General features: G+C 38.5%; 5 protein-coding genes across 10 annotated transcripts; 1 reads left to right on the top strand and 4 right to left on the bottom strand.

Moving 5' to 3' along the window:
* Nucleotides 1-202: 202 nt before the first annotated feature.
* LOC148171475 (venom allergen 5-like) lies at nucleotides 203-1,678 on the bottom strand. Its single transcript, XM_088041215.1, has 4 exons — nucleotides 1,490-1,678; nucleotides 1,282-1,446; nucleotides 748-838; nucleotides 203-695 (listed from the first exon to the last, which is right to left on the bottom strand). The coding sequence occupies exons 1-4, from the start codon at nucleotides 1,625-1,627 to the stop codon at nucleotides 244-246; spliced, it is 846 nt and encodes a 281-aa protein (XP_087897341.1). The 5' UTR covers nucleotides 1,628-1,678; the 3' UTR covers nucleotides 203-243.
* Nucleotides 1,679-3,772: 2,094 nt separating this feature from the next.
* ema (C-type lectin domain containing ema) lies at nucleotides 3,773-7,445 on the bottom strand. Of its 3 annotated transcripts, none has more exons than XM_088040777.1 (9): nucleotides 7,068-7,445; nucleotides 6,881-7,020; nucleotides 6,686-6,834; nucleotides 6,409-6,638; nucleotides 5,689-6,359; nucleotides 5,181-5,641; nucleotides 4,983-5,133; nucleotides 4,455-4,768; nucleotides 3,773-4,404 (listed from the first exon to the last, which is right to left on the bottom strand). In XM_088040777.1, the coding sequence occupies exons 1-9, from the start codon at nucleotides 7,268-7,270 to the stop codon at nucleotides 3,829-3,831; spliced, it is 2,895 nt and encodes a 964-aa protein (XP_087896903.1). In that variant the 5' UTR covers nucleotides 7,271-7,445; the 3' UTR covers nucleotides 3,773-3,828. The 3 variants fall into 3 exon arrangements, with proteins under 3 accessions (XP_087896903.1, XP_087896905.1, XP_087896906.1); XM_088040779.1 differs by having other exon boundaries at nucleotides 4,986-5,133; XM_088040780.1 differs by having other exon boundaries at nucleotides 4,995-5,133.
* Nucleotides 7,446-7,496: 51 nt separating this feature from the next.
* Nucleotides 7,497-8,922, top strand: Mt2 (tRNA (cytosine(38)-C(5))-methyltransferase). Of its 3 annotated transcripts, none has more exons than XM_088040781.1 (4): nucleotides 7,497-7,639; nucleotides 7,805-7,879; nucleotides 7,929-8,401; nucleotides 8,456-8,922. In XM_088040781.1, exons 2-4 carry the CDS (start codon nucleotides 7,825-7,827, stop codon nucleotides 8,918-8,920), a joined length of 993 nt encoding a protein of 330 aa, XP_087896907.1. In that variant the 5' UTR covers nucleotides 7,497-7,639; nucleotides 7,805-7,824; the 3' UTR covers nucleotides 8,921-8,922. The 3 variants fall into 3 exon arrangements, with proteins under 3 accessions (XP_087896907.1, XP_087896908.1, XP_087896909.1); XM_088040782.1 differs by lacking the exon at nucleotides 7,497-7,639 and adding an exon at nucleotides 7,710-7,729; XM_088040783.1 differs by lacking the exon at nucleotides 7,497-7,639 and having other exon boundaries at nucleotides 7,747-7,879.
* Nucleotides 8,923-9,028: 106 nt separating this feature from the next.
* LOC148171472 (BTB/POZ domain-containing protein 9-like) lies at nucleotides 9,029-11,387 on the bottom strand. 2 transcript variants are annotated; one of them, XM_088040775.1, is made up of 11 exons: nucleotides 11,197-11,387; nucleotides 11,043-11,147; nucleotides 10,929-10,992; nucleotides 10,613-10,881; nucleotides 10,307-10,562; nucleotides 10,080-10,257; nucleotides 9,872-10,031; nucleotides 9,702-9,826; nucleotides 9,536-9,657; nucleotides 9,264-9,478; nucleotides 9,029-9,217 (listed from the first exon to the last, which is right to left on the bottom strand). In XM_088040775.1, the coding sequence occupies exons 1-11, from the start codon at nucleotides 11,311-11,313 to the stop codon at nucleotides 9,125-9,127; spliced, it is 1,704 nt and encodes a 567-aa protein (XP_087896901.1). In that variant the 5' UTR covers nucleotides 11,314-11,387; the 3' UTR covers nucleotides 9,029-9,124. The 2 variants fall into 2 exon arrangements, with proteins under 2 accessions (XP_087896901.1, XP_087896902.1); XM_088040776.1 differs by having other exon boundaries at nucleotides 11,079-11,147.
* LOC148171471 (protein-lysine N-methyltransferase SMYD4-like) lies at nucleotides 11,350-13,406 on the bottom strand. Its single transcript, XM_088042324.1, has 6 exons — nucleotides 13,041-13,406; nucleotides 12,043-12,980; nucleotides 11,647-11,992; nucleotides 11,484-11,538; nucleotides 11,418-11,427; nucleotides 11,350-11,368 (listed from the first exon to the last, which is right to left on the bottom strand). Exons 1-6 carry the CDS (start codon nucleotides 13,404-13,406, stop codon nucleotides 11,350-11,352), a joined length of 1,734 nt encoding a protein of 577 aa, XP_087898450.1.
* Nucleotides 13,407-15,779: the final 2,373 nt, after the last annotated feature.

Raw genomic sequence — 15,779 nt, 5'->3', positions numbered from 1 at the left:
TGGTTTTACTTTTATCCTGACCAGCAAATTCCTTTTATTATTGCTTTAATAGCTGCGCTTCTAAGAACTTTCTTTGAATAAAAACAGCCGCAAAATAAAAATATGAGTACAATATGAAGTTATTTCGTAATCAATGATCGGAGTAGTTGATAATTAATAGCTTTCTCCTGAGTATCGAAGGTCTTTTATGAACGCACGACAGGCAACCCGAAATTTTATTAAACAAAATACAAAACCTACAAGCTATTCTAATTCAAAGAACTCAAATCCCACATCCATGTTATCATCGCTCACATTCTTCGAGGTTCCACACAGTCCCGGAAACTCCTCATTAGGCTCTTCAAGACAATTCGAAGTTGGAACTCCAACTTCGTACACTGGCACTCCCAAGTAGTTTCCTCCAGGGCCGTAATTACAGACGAAGACAATTTGGTACCACGTAATTTCATTTAAAATAGACGAATAATACGTGACGGCACAACCAATTTGGGACGTGTCAGCCCACATCATTTGGGTATAGTGTCCCACTTTGAAATCTGGACCTCTGTCTTGGGTGTCGTTAACCCAATCACTGTCGAAGATGGCCACTTCGTCGTACCATAACATTGTAAGTTCATTCATGGATTTGTCGATGTTGATTTCTGGGAGAGAACTGTTGATAAAGCCCAAATTTTGGCCGACATGCTCGAAGTCGGCTGAAAGATAAAATATAGAAATGACGCGGGGGTTGGAGTTGGGAGTTTGTACCTGTTCTTCGGCAGTGGTCGTGAATGAGGGGGTTACCATTGCAAGTGTTGGCCCAGCATTGGGCTATCAGCTCCAGTTCTTTACTGTACGTCTGCAAGAGTAAAAGTGGTAATATATTCCACACGAGTCTCTGAAGATGCGATAATTGTTATTTACAATATCACAATCATCATCAAGGTTTCCATATCAACGTAATCACTGTGATTGAGCAATCATCCCAGAAGTAATAAAACGAAGACAATTATAGACCAAAAAAATAGAAGATAACTCTAACCCAATAACACTTATCATCGCACAAAAACTCAGTTTATTGCCATCTATTTTTAAGGATTAAATCATTTTCAAACTTTAAACGCATGCAGAACATCCAGGAAATGGTACTACGACCATCTCCAACCATTTGAAGGCCGAACAATTATAATTCCGCAAGGTCATTGCAGAAGATTTCGTGCTGACCATCAAGGAAAACAAACCACGAAATGGTCAAAACAGGAAAAACTCGCTCCTCGCGAATTTTTGTACACATTCTCTTACCAAAATTTTCATGTTGGCGGCTGGTGGCTGGTCACCCCTCGTCTCGTTTCCTGTAGCCACCTGATTCCTGAGCTCATTGTGTAAATCCAGAATATTTTGTCTTTGCTCGTCGGTCAAAGGAACTTCTTTAAAATCAGGTCCGCATCGAGGATGAGGGCCGCATTTCTAAAATCAAATTTGAGATGTTATAATTACCATTTTTAGTCACCTCTTGTTGTCTGTCACAGAGAGTGTGTGAAAATGTCGTCACAACATAGTCGCAAGAGAGCTGACAGTATTTGTTTTGGATACATTTCGCGGGAACTGCGAAGAAAATCACAAAAAGAACAAGATTCTTCACGGTCATATCTGTTTTCGAAGGAAGATCAGATTCGACTAATCATGGCAATTTGTTTGAGACGAGCCAAGAGTTAATGAATGCAGGTATTATGTTATTTAATGGTTATTGAAAGAATGCTGTTAGGATTAATAAATAAAATGTAAAAAATTAAATGTTACGTTTTATCTGACTGTTTGTTTATGTTGGAATACTCGCTCGTGCGGAATATATTAATTTGAGCAAAATCCAAATCGCACAATTATATTTACCATGCGAATGGAAAAGTCGTAAGATAAATTATTAATTTCTTGGACAGCCTGTTCCTCTATCAATGAAAATCGTGAACGCCCATTTTCCTACAATTCATTATTATAAATCAGATTTAATGGATTTTCTTAGTCATCAAGCTTTACATAATATAAAATCCTCTTTCGTTTTTAATTAATTTATCTCGCAGTGCCTTAAAATCACATGGTGTGACATCGTGTCAATATTTATTTTATCATAATTGGTCCAACATTCTTGTTATAATTAATAGTGGAGCGACCTCTTGTAATTGTGTTGGATGCCGCCATCCACACTTGTTTTTCCTCTCGGAAATCGAATTTAAAGTAAGAATTTGATTAATAAGTGGTGTTTATTGATTGGAAGATAATTTTTTATGTTTGTTTAAAAATTCCAACGGTGAGAATCATTAATTCCGCGTTTCTGTGTTTGGACAGAAGTTTGCCGCAATTTGTTTACTCGTTTTTGGCGAACTCGTAATATCTTGAGTTTTGGACGGGATGACCATTTTTGCAGCAAATTAAATATTAAAATACTCGTCACGATTAAAATTTTTTTACAAATTATCAAATCCTGATAAACCTCTGATTCACGCGTTCTACATATCGTTAATTTGCATTATCTCAGCACTAATTAATAGTAATTATTGCTATCAGCAAAAATGTGTCAATTAGAAGCATTTCTGGTTAGTGAGGTGCCAAGATAAGACCTGCAAAAAGTGCATTCTCACTCAGCGAACAAAACTGGCACTCCCCAGATTAGATTCACAATAAATCTTATTAAAGAGGCATTCATAATAGGAAATCCTCCAATAGATCAAAGAGAATTAGGTCAAATTTGATTAAATTCCCGCAAAACGACTGTATTTTTAGCGCAGTTCTTGTTGTTTATAGAATTTTACTTTTCATTAGCGGCTGTCGAAAACAATTTCGTCCAAGATAAGACGCCATTTGGGTAAATAATGATACCGCCACTTTATCAGAGCAATTAAATAATTGAATAACACAAATCAATCAAAGTGGAGTAGAATTTTTACGCTTTTAAATCGTGAACCATATATGGAAGTGAAAATATGTAAAACACTCGTTGCATCAAAGGTTTACTTTTGCTTTTGCCATGAGTCATGCTGTAACGGTTTTGCAGATGGTAATAAAATGTTCACTCCATGATGAATCTTATTGTTAAACGCGCTAAAAAATAACAGTTTTGTAACATCACTTTTAATAGTGACCTCGTTGATTTTTGCTGTTTTATACAATTTCTTTTTGCAAAGTTGCACTTTTGATTATGAATGGAGTTCTGTTAGCTAACGTTATCTAACGTTTTTCTAAGGAAAAAGTCCTTGAATGGCGAGCCTCTTCATCAAAAGTACTGAATAACAAATTATTTAGTGATCGCACAAGTTGTATTACATAAAAACAATCAAAGACAAACCAACTGCGGCTTTTGATAGCAGCCGACAAATTTATTACTGTTTCGCTAAATTTATGTGTTTATTGTTGATTTTGAGTGTGGCCAAGTGACAGTGATATTTTCACAGCTGATCTGGGCTGAAAACTAATAATAAATTCGGTCTTATATTCATGATCTTTGTAACTCCAAGATGGGAGAATTTTTAATCTAAAAATAACTCTGTCGTGAGTAATTGTGTGAAAGTGGCGAGGCGATTTTCGAAAAAAACTGAAATTGAGTGGTTAAGACATTATTTCTTATCTTTTTTATCACTCAGCAAACATTTATTTAATGTAAGCAATAAATTTGTTGATCATCACTGATATTTAACAAGATTTAAGGAAAACTGTCCAGAATTGGAGGCCTCGTCTTTTTTTTCATGTTGGCATTTCAGAACTTTTGAAAGGGTTTTGGATTTGTCATCAAAACAAAAAATATCATAAAACAACTTTTATTAATCATGACAACACTAAACTCAACAACCCCTTCCCCTAGACCGTCTCCACATCTCCCCCTTTCTTCGAATTCCTCCTTTGACTCGCAATAAACGAAGTCTCTTCCGAACTGATCGTCACGTCCGCCTCTTCTGGTTTCTTAGCAGCACTTTCATCCTCTTCCCGAACTTGCGGCCGCGGCACTATCGTAATTTTCGGCGCCATATCAATGATGGAATTCGGTGGCTTTTTAATCAATTCCAAGGGAATCTCTTCTGACCGCGGCCGTGGCATTCGAGGAGACCCTTCCCGTGACTTCGTCCGACTAGACGAAGAATCCCGTGATCGATTGGGAGTACGATCCTCTTTCTTTGGGGCAATTTTAGGATCGCTATCACGGTGTCGTCGGGATTCGTCCGCTCGATGTGTGACTCCTGGAGGATTTTCCCATCTGGGAGCGGCGAAACCTGGACCGCGGGACAAAGCGAAGGGGCGATCTCGGAGTCCACGTCCTGAGGGACGATTGTAGAGACCGCCTCCGACGAAAGCGGGGCTTGGGGGGCCGGATTGGCCGGGGATTTCCAGGAGGCGGGCTATGTGCTGCATTTTTTTCTGACGAGCCTTGATGCGGCCCTGGGAAAAATGTTAATAATGTTCTAATTCTAATTTCAGACGAGGTTTACCTTGGTGAGTCTTTGCTTAGCGGCCATGCATCTGATGTTGTCATCAAAGACAAATTTGGCACTCAGAAGCGGTACTCTGTTGGTAGTAGTCCCCGACAATGGCCGGTGAATGGTAATATGAAGACACCTAGAGTCGTCTTTATCACCCGTGACTTCGATGTCTTGGAGGAAACCAACGAGTTTCGCAACGCCCCAACCCAATCTCTTCGTGTCGGGCTCCACTAGAATCAATTGGAGGACATCGATCACTAGGAATCGTCTCGTTTTAGTACCATCCTTCCATAGCACCGTGCAGGCGATCAGATCCGAATTATCTGCAACAAAACGAAACGTCTTATTAGGGGGTTTTTCTCAGAGGAATACCGCAGAACAAGACAATCGTTAAATTTCTGAAAGTGCGACAGTCAACAAGCATGCAAAAAGTGCAAAAGCGCAAGACAAGCAGAAATGAAAGAAGCAGAGAGCACTTTCTCAGATGGTTTGACGGAGCAATTTAACGATTGTTTGATTCGTGCAGTTCTGACACACAACGAGATATACTCAGGTCCAAAGCTTGATCGATCTGGACACAGCTCTGGGGGTTGGTTAGTGGTAACTGCGTCTCCATTTCACCATTGAGGATTAGCACCACATTACGAACTAAGAAGAAGACCCTGATTGCCCGGCGAGCCCGCTCGACCTGTAAAAATAAACGTAACAACTATTATCAGAAGAAGTCAGTACTACCTCTCCACATGGTAACCGCTTCGTGAAGTCTATCCCAGTCATGGGGGTCCCCGTGGGGGGTAAGAGAATCGCACTATCCATACACAGCCACTCCACATTCAACGAACTCTTTGTCATATCACAGTATTCATGTTCAAACATGTCTAAGAAGATTTCTTCACTTTTGTAGAAGTTGCGCAAAAGCGCCGTGCTCTGCGTCTTCGCGGAATCTATAGTTGATTTATGGGAATCCAGGAGGACACTCTTACCATCCGCCATTACCAATTGCACTAGAAGTTTTAAAGCGAGCTCCAGTGTTACCAGTCTTACGCGACATGAAGGCTGACACGACAGGAGGACTATATACAGTAACTTGTCGACTAAGTGCGTGTTGTACGTGTATCGTACATCTCGCGACGACGTTTTCGATGTGTACGTCTTCTTGGGTTTAAGAACTTGCTCATGAATATCCGGCATGATACCTAGAAAGGGAGATTTAGTCTCAATGCGCGGTTTTGTCTCTTACCACCTTTGTTGTATGCCATGGCGTAGAGCAAGCTTAAAGCAAAAAGAGCCGCGTAGTCATTCTCTGAACAGTCGAGCGCGTTATAAACAGTCTCCAAAAACGGCTTATCCGTCACAGTATCCCCTTCAATGGGGCTCGTAGCTAATCTTTGCTTCTCCTCATCAGTAATGTTTCGTTGCTCCTCGACAACGTCGTCTTTAAAACTAATTTCAGACCCACTAGCCTCATCACTTTTTCCACTTTGGCCAAGTTCATTCTCGTACGACTCCAACAGTTTTTCTACTCCTTTTTCAAACACCGATTTGTCGGTTTTAAGAATGATCCAAGCTAGAGTTTGAACTAGAGGCGAATGCGATATGATAAGACACACTTGCGAAAGGAGGAATAAAGCAACGACGCATGATACTTTTCCAGCGGAGAGCTCGTGGAAAATTCCGCCGTTTGTTTCGTTCAGACTCAGTTTTTGAGTCAGGGCTTTGGTCAGAGCTTCAGCGCCTGGTTTTCTTACTGTGGTCAAAGAGTAGATGTATAACGGAATTAGGAGTTTGTGAAGAAGGTGGTCAGTCAAAACGTGGTTCAAATCCGTGATTTTCAAACAAAGAATGTCGTTTAAGTAGTGGAGATGGTCCAAATGTTCTGCTACCAAGTCCGCCAGACGGTTCTGAGACTGGTGGCTGAAAGAAAACTTGAAAATAAAGAACTTTGGTTTAAAAGCGATCTTACTCGGCGTCGTTGCGGACGCAGGCGTCCAACTCCTGGATATGTTTCCCAATAAACCAAACTATGTTAGAAAAATAAGGAGCTGCGGTCCTGTCTCTGATAAACGCAAGCATACTGGCGTCCTCAACTTTGTAAACATTTAAAGTCAAAGTTCTCACTGCTATCCTCACCATTGATTCAGGATGGTTAAAAAACTTTATAGCCTCAGTGTACAAAGGAAAGTCATTTGTATGCTAAAACACAATAATAACGACTTATCTGCACCCTTCACTGTACTTACTTCATTATAAAAGAAGTGAATCGTGTGGGCGTTCAGTTTCAAGCTTAAAGTCTTCAAGAACGAGATGTAGTAAGCCATCACTTCTTCATCAGAGAAGTCAAATTTGTGTACAATGATGGAGTTTACATGGTTATTAGACAACAGATAATCTGAAAACGAGAATTAGTAGCTGATTTTGAAACCCCACGCCCTTACAAAGCGACGTCTCATTCCTAATATTCTCAAATAAAATATTAAGCGTTTGAAGCAACTGGACGCAAACATAGCTCGAGCCTCCGCTCCGTTGTCTCATTATACGTAAAAAAAACGACAACATGTTCTTCTCCAAAAAGAAGCTAAAACCCCCTAATTAGTCCCCACAAATCCCTTACTATGCACTTACTCAAACACAGACGAGTCATTTTGGTCGCCCCAAATCAAAATTTCCGCGATGGAGCGTAAAGTTTCCACTAAAAGTCCACGGTTGTGTTCAGATACTGTTTGATTTCGAGAAAGGACGTTGTAGAGGTATTTTAGATGTTCCAGGGAATGAGGGTTTTTGGGGCGACCCCAACCACCACCAAACCAGCTTCTACTACGAAACATTGTGGTGTTTCGTCAAGCACCATAACCAAATTTGACACCATTCACACTGGAATTTCACGAGGAATTAACATTTTAGCATTAATTAGTTTGATTACAACGCGTTTTGGGGAAGGGCTCTGTTTTGGAGAGTTTGACAGATGTTGGTTATGTCAAAGTCAGCTGTTGCGCGTTGGGTGCAGTGGATAAGAAGTTCATTACTTCGAAAAAAAGGCAGCAAAAAGTAAAGATTTTCGTAACGGTTTTAATTCGGTTAAAGCTACGTGTTGACTGCAAACTTAACTAAAGTTGTTCATGGCAGTTTAGGTGGTTTTAATAAATAAACGTTGCGATGTGACAAATTATCGTCTCGCAACAATTCTATCCAATGAGGTGAAATTCAAAATCATCATTTTTTATTTTAATTTTTCACTTTTTCTATTTGTAAATTATGTAATTTGAATATGGGGACATTGAAATGAAGTAATTATTAGTATTTGCTCACTTTTTTACCACAATTTCTAGATGACTTTTGGAAACGTAACCTTAAATTTTCAGTACGTCATTCCATTCCAACCATGAAAGTTCTTGAGCTCTTCAGCGGCATAGGCGGCATGCACTTCGCCTTAAAATGTACCCCCCTCAATCACAGTAAACTCCACGTTAATTTGACATTTTACAGGTAGCGATGTCGAGGGCGAAATAAAGGCTTCCATCGACATAAACCCCATCGCAAATTCCGTCTATAAACACAATTTTCCAGACGTTTTATTACTCAATCGCAATATACAAAGTCTCACACCGAAATTTATAAATAGTCTGGATGTGGATACGATTCTGATGTCGCCTCCTTGTCAACCGTTCACGCGAAATGGACTACAAAAGGATGTCCTGGATGACAGAACAAAGTCGTTCTTGCATATTTTAGAAATACTACCGGAACTGAATGTTAGGAATATTTTGGTTGAGAATGTGAAAGGGTTTGAAGGTTCACAAATGAGGGAGTTGTTTGTGGAATCCCTGGAGAAATGTGGTTTTGTTTGGCAGGAGTTTATCTTGAGCCCCAATCAAATTGGGGTGCCTAACAGTAGACATAGGTACTATTGCGTGGCGAAAAAGGGCCCTGAGAAGTTTAGTTTTGAAGTTGGGGCTTTGGTAAGGACACCTATACCTACAACAAACTCTAGAAACATTTTTTTTTGTTTACAGAAAACTGAACTTCCTAGTTGGAGCCAAGAAATTTGTTACCCTATCAGTGATATTCTAAATTCTTCCGAAAATCTAGAACCTTATTATTTAGAAGACAAAATCTTGAGGAAGTATGCAAAGATATTGGATATTTGTCATTCTAACTCTAAAAATTCTTGTTGTTTCACCAAGGCTTATGGAAGGTACTTAGAAGGTACAGGCAGCGTCTTCACTGAAGTTTCTGAAGACGTCGTCAAAGCAATTTTTGAAAAGCTGTCAGTGTGTAAGCCAGATGCGCCAGAATATCTCGAATTGGCACGGAAATTAAAACTGCGATTTTTTACGCCTTGGGAAATTAGCAGACTAATGAGCTTTCCTGAAAGCTTTTCATTTCCAGAGAGTCTGACCGACAGGCAAAAATATATGCTGTTGGGAAACAGTATTAATGTTAAAGTTGTTGCTGAATTAATAAAAATCTTGCAATGACATTACATGACTTCGTTTTTTAATACCTTTTAAGCGAGAGATGATTTTCCACAAGCTGCAAAACTCTCTTAGAGTGTAGAAACGTGTTGTTAGCTTATGAGAAAAACATTATTTTAAATAAACTTTATCATATGAAACCAACTAAAACTAGAGAAACAAGACAACAAAATAACCAAATGAAACGCGCATCCACCATTTCTCTTCTTAGTTCTGCGGTCTTAAATCCACATTATTCTCCAATGGAACACCCGCGATATTAACAGCCGGACACTCAAAATGAAAGCATCGAAATTCCCACTAGAACATAAAGCGTAACAGCACATTACCACAATTCCATACAAACATTATCATGGGCGCTCGAAGTTCCGGTGATTTTAATGAAAACAACTGGTCTTTCACTGAAATGAATTAGCTGATATGAACGCCGAACGTCGTTTCGAAAGTCTGCTAATATACTCCAGTTTCGGTTATCAACGGAAGTTTGAATATAATAACCATAGCCTGCATTCTCTAAATCCCATAAAAGCAACAAAAGACTTGAAAGAAGGTATGGCTGATCTACAAAACAAAAAAATTGGAGTACCGGAACTATCCAAAAACGACTACAGTACTTACTCAACTGAATAGTGATACATTGAGCAGTTTGAGGAAACCCAAGCTGAACTAAATTATGACTTGTGTAGTTATTCCGTAGGCTTACATCCGTAGAATCGCGACGTAATAACTGCGAGTGAGGGCTAAAGACAACATGTATAGATCAACGATAATAAAGGCATCTCACTGTGTCAAGACGGTAGCCCCATTAGCGACAGTAGCAATATTGTCGAATTCTGGCCGTAAAATTCCATTCTCAAAAAGTGGAGCTGCACTCTTGTAGCTTGCTTGTATGGATCTCACGGAAATCACCTACACAAAACAAACTAAAATTTAATCGCAGATTCAGAAACTTACATCATGAGAGCCAGTGGTTGGTACTACTTTAATGAATATTGCTATGAGGGGATCAAAATACAAAGTTTGTTCAGAACGACAACAAAATTGACTGTAATCAATTATCCGCTTCCAAGTCTGTTGATCATCCGAAACTTCCACGTAAAAGTAAAACGACGACCTAACGGGTTCAGTTAAGTCGCCACTAAATATAACACCAGAAACTTACATTTCTTTTGAAAGCGAAATCCGAATACAATTAATCCACGTAGGAATATTCAACTTTACTATCAAACTAGAATTGAGTCGTACTTTTTCATAATAATTGGGCTGATTTGTCAACAGTTGCGATTCAGGGTTGGAAATAATCTCCGCTTGATCAGCAGAAACAAAATTTTTATCATAATCTGAAAGTGGTCAATATAAAGTTAGTTTGTTTTTTTTTAATTATTATACATCGGCGAGCTCTGCGAATTTCTTCCAACTCAAGTAATTGTTTACGAATCGCGGCAAGCAATAATTTTTCAGGAAAAGTCCCACTGTCCCAAACTTCCATAACAAGATTCTTTGCTGGTATTAAAGACAATCTAATAAGATCAGACTGAAAAACGGAGTTATCTTTGTGCATTTGGGACCACGCAAAAACTGTATTAAAGATTTCAATCTCTGGAGCATAGAAAGTGTCTCGGCTAAATATGGAACAAATTGATGCCTAAAGAAGAAAAAAACCAAAATAATTCGATCAATGTCTCACTTACATACATGTGTTAATTCATTTATAATCGTGTCCTGTTCTTGCAAAAATTGTAAAGATTCATCTTCGATTTTCTTCAAACATGAATTTTTAAGATCAAGAAAAGAAAAATCGTTTGCAGTGGCGACATTCAACATTTGGCAAACATTGTTGAGGGTCATAACAGATTCCAATTTTTTGTTAAGCATGGATTGAAGATCCATCATAAGGTACTTGTTGGCCAAAATTAAGACATCTAAACTCTCAGAAACATTGGAAGGTGTCACAATAATATCATCTACAATTTTAAGAATAACAAAATTGTACATAAAACAGCAGACATACCAGTATAGATGTATTTCAACAGCGTTTCAAAAGCAGCCTCATCAACCTGCAATTCCACTTCTTCCTGGAATCATTCACCATAAGAATTTAAATTTAGTAGCGGAAATAAGTTACCACGCAAAGCCGCAAACTTGAAGTGGGTTTTCTTACCTCTTTTGGTTCCCTGAAATTTCCATAAAGAAGGCCTTCGAAGTACTCACTTCTTGCGGCTAGCAGGAACTAAAGAAACAAGAACATCGTCAGGGTAAAACTACTTGAATATACGTACTTTATGGGCGTGAAATCTTCTTCCTTCGATCTTGAAGACCACATCGGAAAACTTTTCGTTTAAATAGTGAGAGGACAGGTCCTTTTTCAACTTGCAATAGGTACCATCATCAGCCATTTCTCTTTCTGATGGAGTACTAAGAAATATTTTAGGTTATCGAATTACGTAGTTCCTGAAATTGTTATTCCGTATTAGGCATCACAGAATAACGCCATAGGTACTGAGTGCTGTCTACATTTCACTTATTAAAGTCTAAAATACAAACGAGAAAAAAATTTGTAGGCAACACGAAGACAAAGTTGCTTCGTACCGATTAACTTTACTCACTTGTAAAACCATTACCTAATAAAGTAAAAAAGTCAGTGGAAACATTTTATTGATGAAATAAAAATAAATTTTATAAAAAAAATAATAAAAAAGTTATATAGCAGAATGTGCGCAGAAGGTTACCAATTTGTTCCCAAAAATCCTGTAGGAAGTAGCAACCAGTTCCTTTAATTCCTGAACATTACCCCAAGGCTCAAAACGCTCCAACCGCCTAAGTCCCTGTATAAGAAGTGGCAAAAATTCCCGAGCAGCGTCAACATCACCATCAAAGAGTCGTTGCTTCAAATTACAAATCGAGGTCTCAGACACGGTGATCCCTAAGTCAAGGTACAAAGGAAATTTAAAAGGTACAGGATCATTCCAGGTTTTCCAGTCATTTTCACAGGATTCACACCTGCAGAAATGCAAGCGATGTTTCATAACATGCAATTGTCTCTTCTTTCTTGACTGCGGTTTGACGTAGGACACCCTGGAACCGAATCAATTAACGGATACCATGATGAGATAGCGTGTCCATACCCATAAGAAACACAACACTGTTCTCCCTTTTTTATGCTTTTCAGCGCTCTGAGTACCATTTTATTTCCATACTGGACGGAAATAACGTTGGGGCAACAAGAATGTTTGAAAAGGGTACTAAATGAATACATGCCCCAAGCCATAATAATAGGATTCATGTTCTGAAGTGGTTCTTCAGGCCAAATCCCACATACTCCTAATTTGTACAAAGACGCAATTTCAAGATGGCGAAAAATGAGCTCCTTGAATCTGTCTTTATTGGTAATTCCATCAAAAAACAAAGTGTGTTTCTCCAGAAGATCAAAGATCAAAGCGGCAGTAATAGCAAACTGTAGTAACTCGTCCACGGGACGCTTGTCTGTCTCTGGTGGAAGGTCAGCAAACTCTTGGTACCGATCGGAATGGTACTTCTCTTCTTCAGAAGCATTTCCTGGGTGGTCTTTTGCAGAGATTGTTAATCTCAAAGCAAGAATTATGGTTGGGTAATCTGACAATGACACAAGGACACCATAAAATGGACACTCATATTTATGGTACTCATGAGCTGCTTCTTTGCAAGCTTCTGAACAAAACTTAAAATAGATACAATTCTCACATGGGATCAAGTTGTAACATAATTTCATACATGTGTCACAGCGGTTTTGTTCTATTTCTACATGGAAAGCAAAAGGGTTTTCCACACTTAGTACTTCCCCAATTTCTATGTTTCTCGTGGCAATAATGTGTGTCCCCAAATCTTCGTTCTTCTTTATATCAATGGAGTTTTTGGCGCACAGAATATGGGGGTGCTTTTGTCTTCCAGAAATTTTTGGAATGTTTTCATGGAGAGGTTTTGCTGGTTTTGCTACTTTTAAGGCGTGTTCGGCTTTGATGCGTCTCTGCATCAGTTTTAATCTCTTATTTCCACTGTAATTGTTTGCAAAAGCCCTCTCTGTATCCTAAGAACAGTCGTGGTGACTTGAAGTTAAAGTTGACACAGAAAAAATATTACAACTTACAGTTACGCACTCCTGGAACTTCTTCATTTCGTAAAGACACGCAGATCGGTTGGCATACCCCAAAGCCAGTTCTTTTGAAGTTTTAGCTGTAAGAATTGCTGAATTGTAGCACAGCAAGGCCTCCTCAGTGTCGCCCCATTTGAATTCGTTGTTTCCTGATTCTCTGTGTGACTTTGCTTTGGTGTCATCTTTCTCCGCCTTCACTTTAGGCCACAAATTATATTTTTTGAGGTCAGCATAGACGTAGTTAACTTGTTCCAAAGCACTCAGATTAGTAAACTCATCAATGTAATTTGATATCGTAAAATGGGGCTTTAGCTTCGAAAGTACAGAAAATAAGTTTTCCGGTTTATTTTCGGCCCACATTTTTCACTTTATCTCACGAACTTTTATTTGGAACTTCGTTGGGAAACACTGAAATTGATGCGCAATCAAAGACAGGAGTGACAACATAAGAGATGAAAACAGCGGGAAAATTAAAAGAGCATGGGAACAAAAATAAATAAATAAATAAATAGCAATACAAATTTATGTTTAAACTAATGTCAATGAAATGAACATAAAATGAAAAAATAAACTCAACACAAATAACTAAAATTAATGTAAGTAAAAATGAAACAAAATCAAACGACAAACATGATAAAACAAAACTTAGACATATCTTTTGTTACCAAGCAGGATGTAACACTCGCTTAGAAGGTTTTGAAGTTGCAAAAGGTTACCCCATGACTCCTTTTCTTCAAGTTTTCGGACATATCTCTTCAGCACAGGTATTTGGCCTTTAACCATATCTACCTTTCTCTGCAACACCTGGGATGCTAGACGAAGAAGCTCAATTTCGTTAACTTCCAAATCGGAGAAAATTGGACGCTCGAATTGAAAGATATAAGAATAAAAGTACTGATAATTCTTACAAGCTAAACAGTCGCAAGTAACAAACAATCGACTGAGATACAGTAGACGCGTTTGCATGTCATCTTGGAAAGTCACCCTACAAAAAAAATCAGTGGTGGGATTGGTAAAATTGGCCACCTACCCATGAGATATAAAACACTGTTCCCCTTTTTTGATGGTTGCCAAGCTTCTCAAGACCATGGTCGAGCCATATTGGATATTTGCAACATTGGGGCAACAGGAGTGTTTGAAAAAACTGGTAAGAGGATACAAGCCCCATGCCGTTATATAGCGGTCGTACTCGTCAAAAATGACAATGTCTTCCTGTATTGGCAATTTGTGTATGGACGCGATGAGAAGCTGACGGAAGATGACATCCACAAAAGCCTCTTTGTTCGAAATTCCATTAAAAAACGAAGTTTTCTTTGATAGTAAAAAATGCATGTGGGCTGCAGCCAATGCAAACTGAAATAACTGCTCCATCGGGCGTTTGGCCACTTCTGTGTCAATATTGTGCATTTCTTTGTACCGATCAGAGCGATACAATCCGTCTTCATTACCAAGTGACTCCAACTTATCAAAATGAGGTCTAGCCAGAATTGCAACTCTCAATGCAAGAATCTCTGTATAATCCATACCACAATGTATTATTGTCCCCAAAATCAAGCACTCATACTTATGGTACGAATTATTCGCCGCATCTCTACAAGTGTCTGAACAAAACAGAAGAATTCCGCAGTTTTTACATGGAATGGGATTGCAGCACAACGTGGAACAAAAATGGCAATGCTTGTGAATTCCATTGTTGAAAAAAGAAACGAATGCCTTTTCAACACAAAGAAGTTCTCCAATTTTTATATCCCTTCTTGCAACGACGTGTTTTCCAAATTTTTCGTTTGTTTCGATGGCTATGCCGTCGCTGGCACTCTGGATGTGCGGATGTCTTTTATCAGTGGGGATCATTGGAATTTCGTCATGGTATGGATCTTTCTTGAAAATGCGCATTAATTTTTGAGCGTTGCAGCGACGCGCATAGAGACCTATTCTTAAATTTCCGGAATAGTTGTTCTCAAAAGCTCTATTGATGTCCTGGTAGTTGGAAAAAATGATATGTTCATTTAGAAAGAAATTAAAAAATCATCGGTTTTAAAATACAAATTAAAACGTAGAAGCAAATAAATAACTTAAAAAGAAGTGAATGAACTTTTTCTCAATCTAAATTACTGTAGGAAAAAACTGTTCATGTCTGATATTTTCCAGAAATTTATCATCACATTTCTTATAGAGAAAAACGATCAGATTTGGAAAGAGATATCAATAAAAAAAAATTAACAAAAACTTACGACAACACATTCCTCATATTTCTTCATTTTGAACAAACAAGCAGACCTATTGGCATACATCAAGCCCAATTCTTTTGTAGTCTTCGCTACCAACAGCCCATCACTGTACAGCTGAAACGCCGCTTCATATTGGCCATCTTTGTAGTACTTATTTCCTGTTTGTCTATGTTCCCTAGCCAAATTATCATCCTTCCCAAACTTGGATATCTTTGGGAACAGCTTGTGCTTTTTCAAATCTTTATAAACAAACTTAACCCGCTCCATATTTGTTTCTAGTTTCTTGAATTTAGCGAAATAAGCGGATACGCTGAATTCAGGATTTATAGTGGACATTCGATACAGAAAAATCTCGGAACATGAGGGTAATTTGTCTAAGTTCTCCATTTCGGCGACTATAAGACTGTTTAAACATCGATTTAAAGGAGTTTAAAAACATGACTTACCTTGGATTATAAGCAGAAATCAAAGACGGAGGCTGGAAAATGACGCGAAGAACAAGCAC

This window comes from Gnatocerus cornutus, chromosome 7 (genome assembly GCF_029298725.1).
Source record: "Gnatocerus cornutus isolate USDA-ARS CGAHR chromosome 7, icGnaCorn1.1, whole genome shotgun sequence".
Lineage (NCBI taxonomy): Eukaryota > Metazoa > Arthropoda > Insecta > Coleoptera > Tenebrionidae > Gnatocerus > Gnatocerus cornutus.
Note: the sequence above shows the minus strand (reverse complement) of the source record. Positions and strands in the feature narration are given on the sequence as shown.

Coding starts and splice junctions, on each gene's coding strand:
- LOC148171472 (XM_088040775.1), bottom strand. CDS start 11,313: ATGGCTGATGATGGTACCTATTGCAAGTTGAAAAAGGACCTGTCCTCT. Junction 10,258..10,306: donor AATTCGCAGAGCTCGCCGAT/GTATAATAATTA, acceptor GACCACTTTCAG/ATTATGATAAAAATTTTGTT. Junction 9,218..9,263: donor CTTCGAGCGCCCATGATAAT/GTTTGTATGGAA, acceptor TTTATGTTCTAG/TGGGAATTTCGATGCTTTCA.
- ema (XM_088040777.1), bottom strand. CDS start 7,270: ATGTTTCGTAGTAGAAGCTGGTTTGGTGGTGGTTGGGGTCGCCCCAAA. Junction 7,021..7,067: donor AATGACTCGTCTGTGTTTGA/GTAAGTGCATAG, acceptor AGGGGGTTTTAG/CTTCTTTTTGGAGAAGAACA. Junction 5,642..5,688: donor CGCCATGGCATACAACAAAG/GTGGTAAGAGAC, acceptor CTCCCTTTCTAG/GTATCATGCCGGATATTCAT.
- LOC148171475 (XM_088041215.1), bottom strand. CDS start 1,627: ATGACCGTGAAGAATCTTGTTCTTTTTGTGATTTTCTTCGCAGTTCCC. Junction 839..1,281: donor CCGCCAACATGAAAATTTTG/GTAAGAGAATGT, acceptor TTACTCTTGCAG/ACGTACAGTAAAGAACTGGA. Junction 696..747: donor CGACCACTGCCGAAGAACAG/GTACAAACTCCC, acceptor TTTATCTTTCAG/CCGACTTCGAGCATGTCGGC.
- Mt2 (XM_088040781.1), top strand. CDS start 7,825: ATGAAAGTTCTTGAGCTCTTCAGCGGCATAGGCGGCATGCACTTCGCC. Junction 7,880..7,928: donor CATGCACTTCGCCTTAAAAT/GTACCCCCCTCA, acceptor GACATTTTACAG/GTAGCGATGTCGAGGGCGAA. Junction 8,402..8,455: donor GTTTTGAAGTTGGGGCTTTG/GTAAGGACACCT, acceptor TTTTGTTTACAG/AAAACTGAACTTCCTAGTTG.
- LOC148171471 (XM_088042324.1), bottom strand. CDS start 13,406: ATGTGGGCCGAAAATAAACCGGAAAACTTATTTTCTGTACTTTCGAAG. Junction 11,993..12,042: donor CAGTGTTGTGTTTCTTATGG/GTATGGACACGC, acceptor ATTCGGTTCCAG/GGTGTCCTACGTCAAACCGC. Junction 11,539..11,646: donor GGATTTTTGGGAACAAATTG/GTAACCTTCTGC, acceptor TTACTTTATTAG/GTAATGGTTTTACAAGTGAG.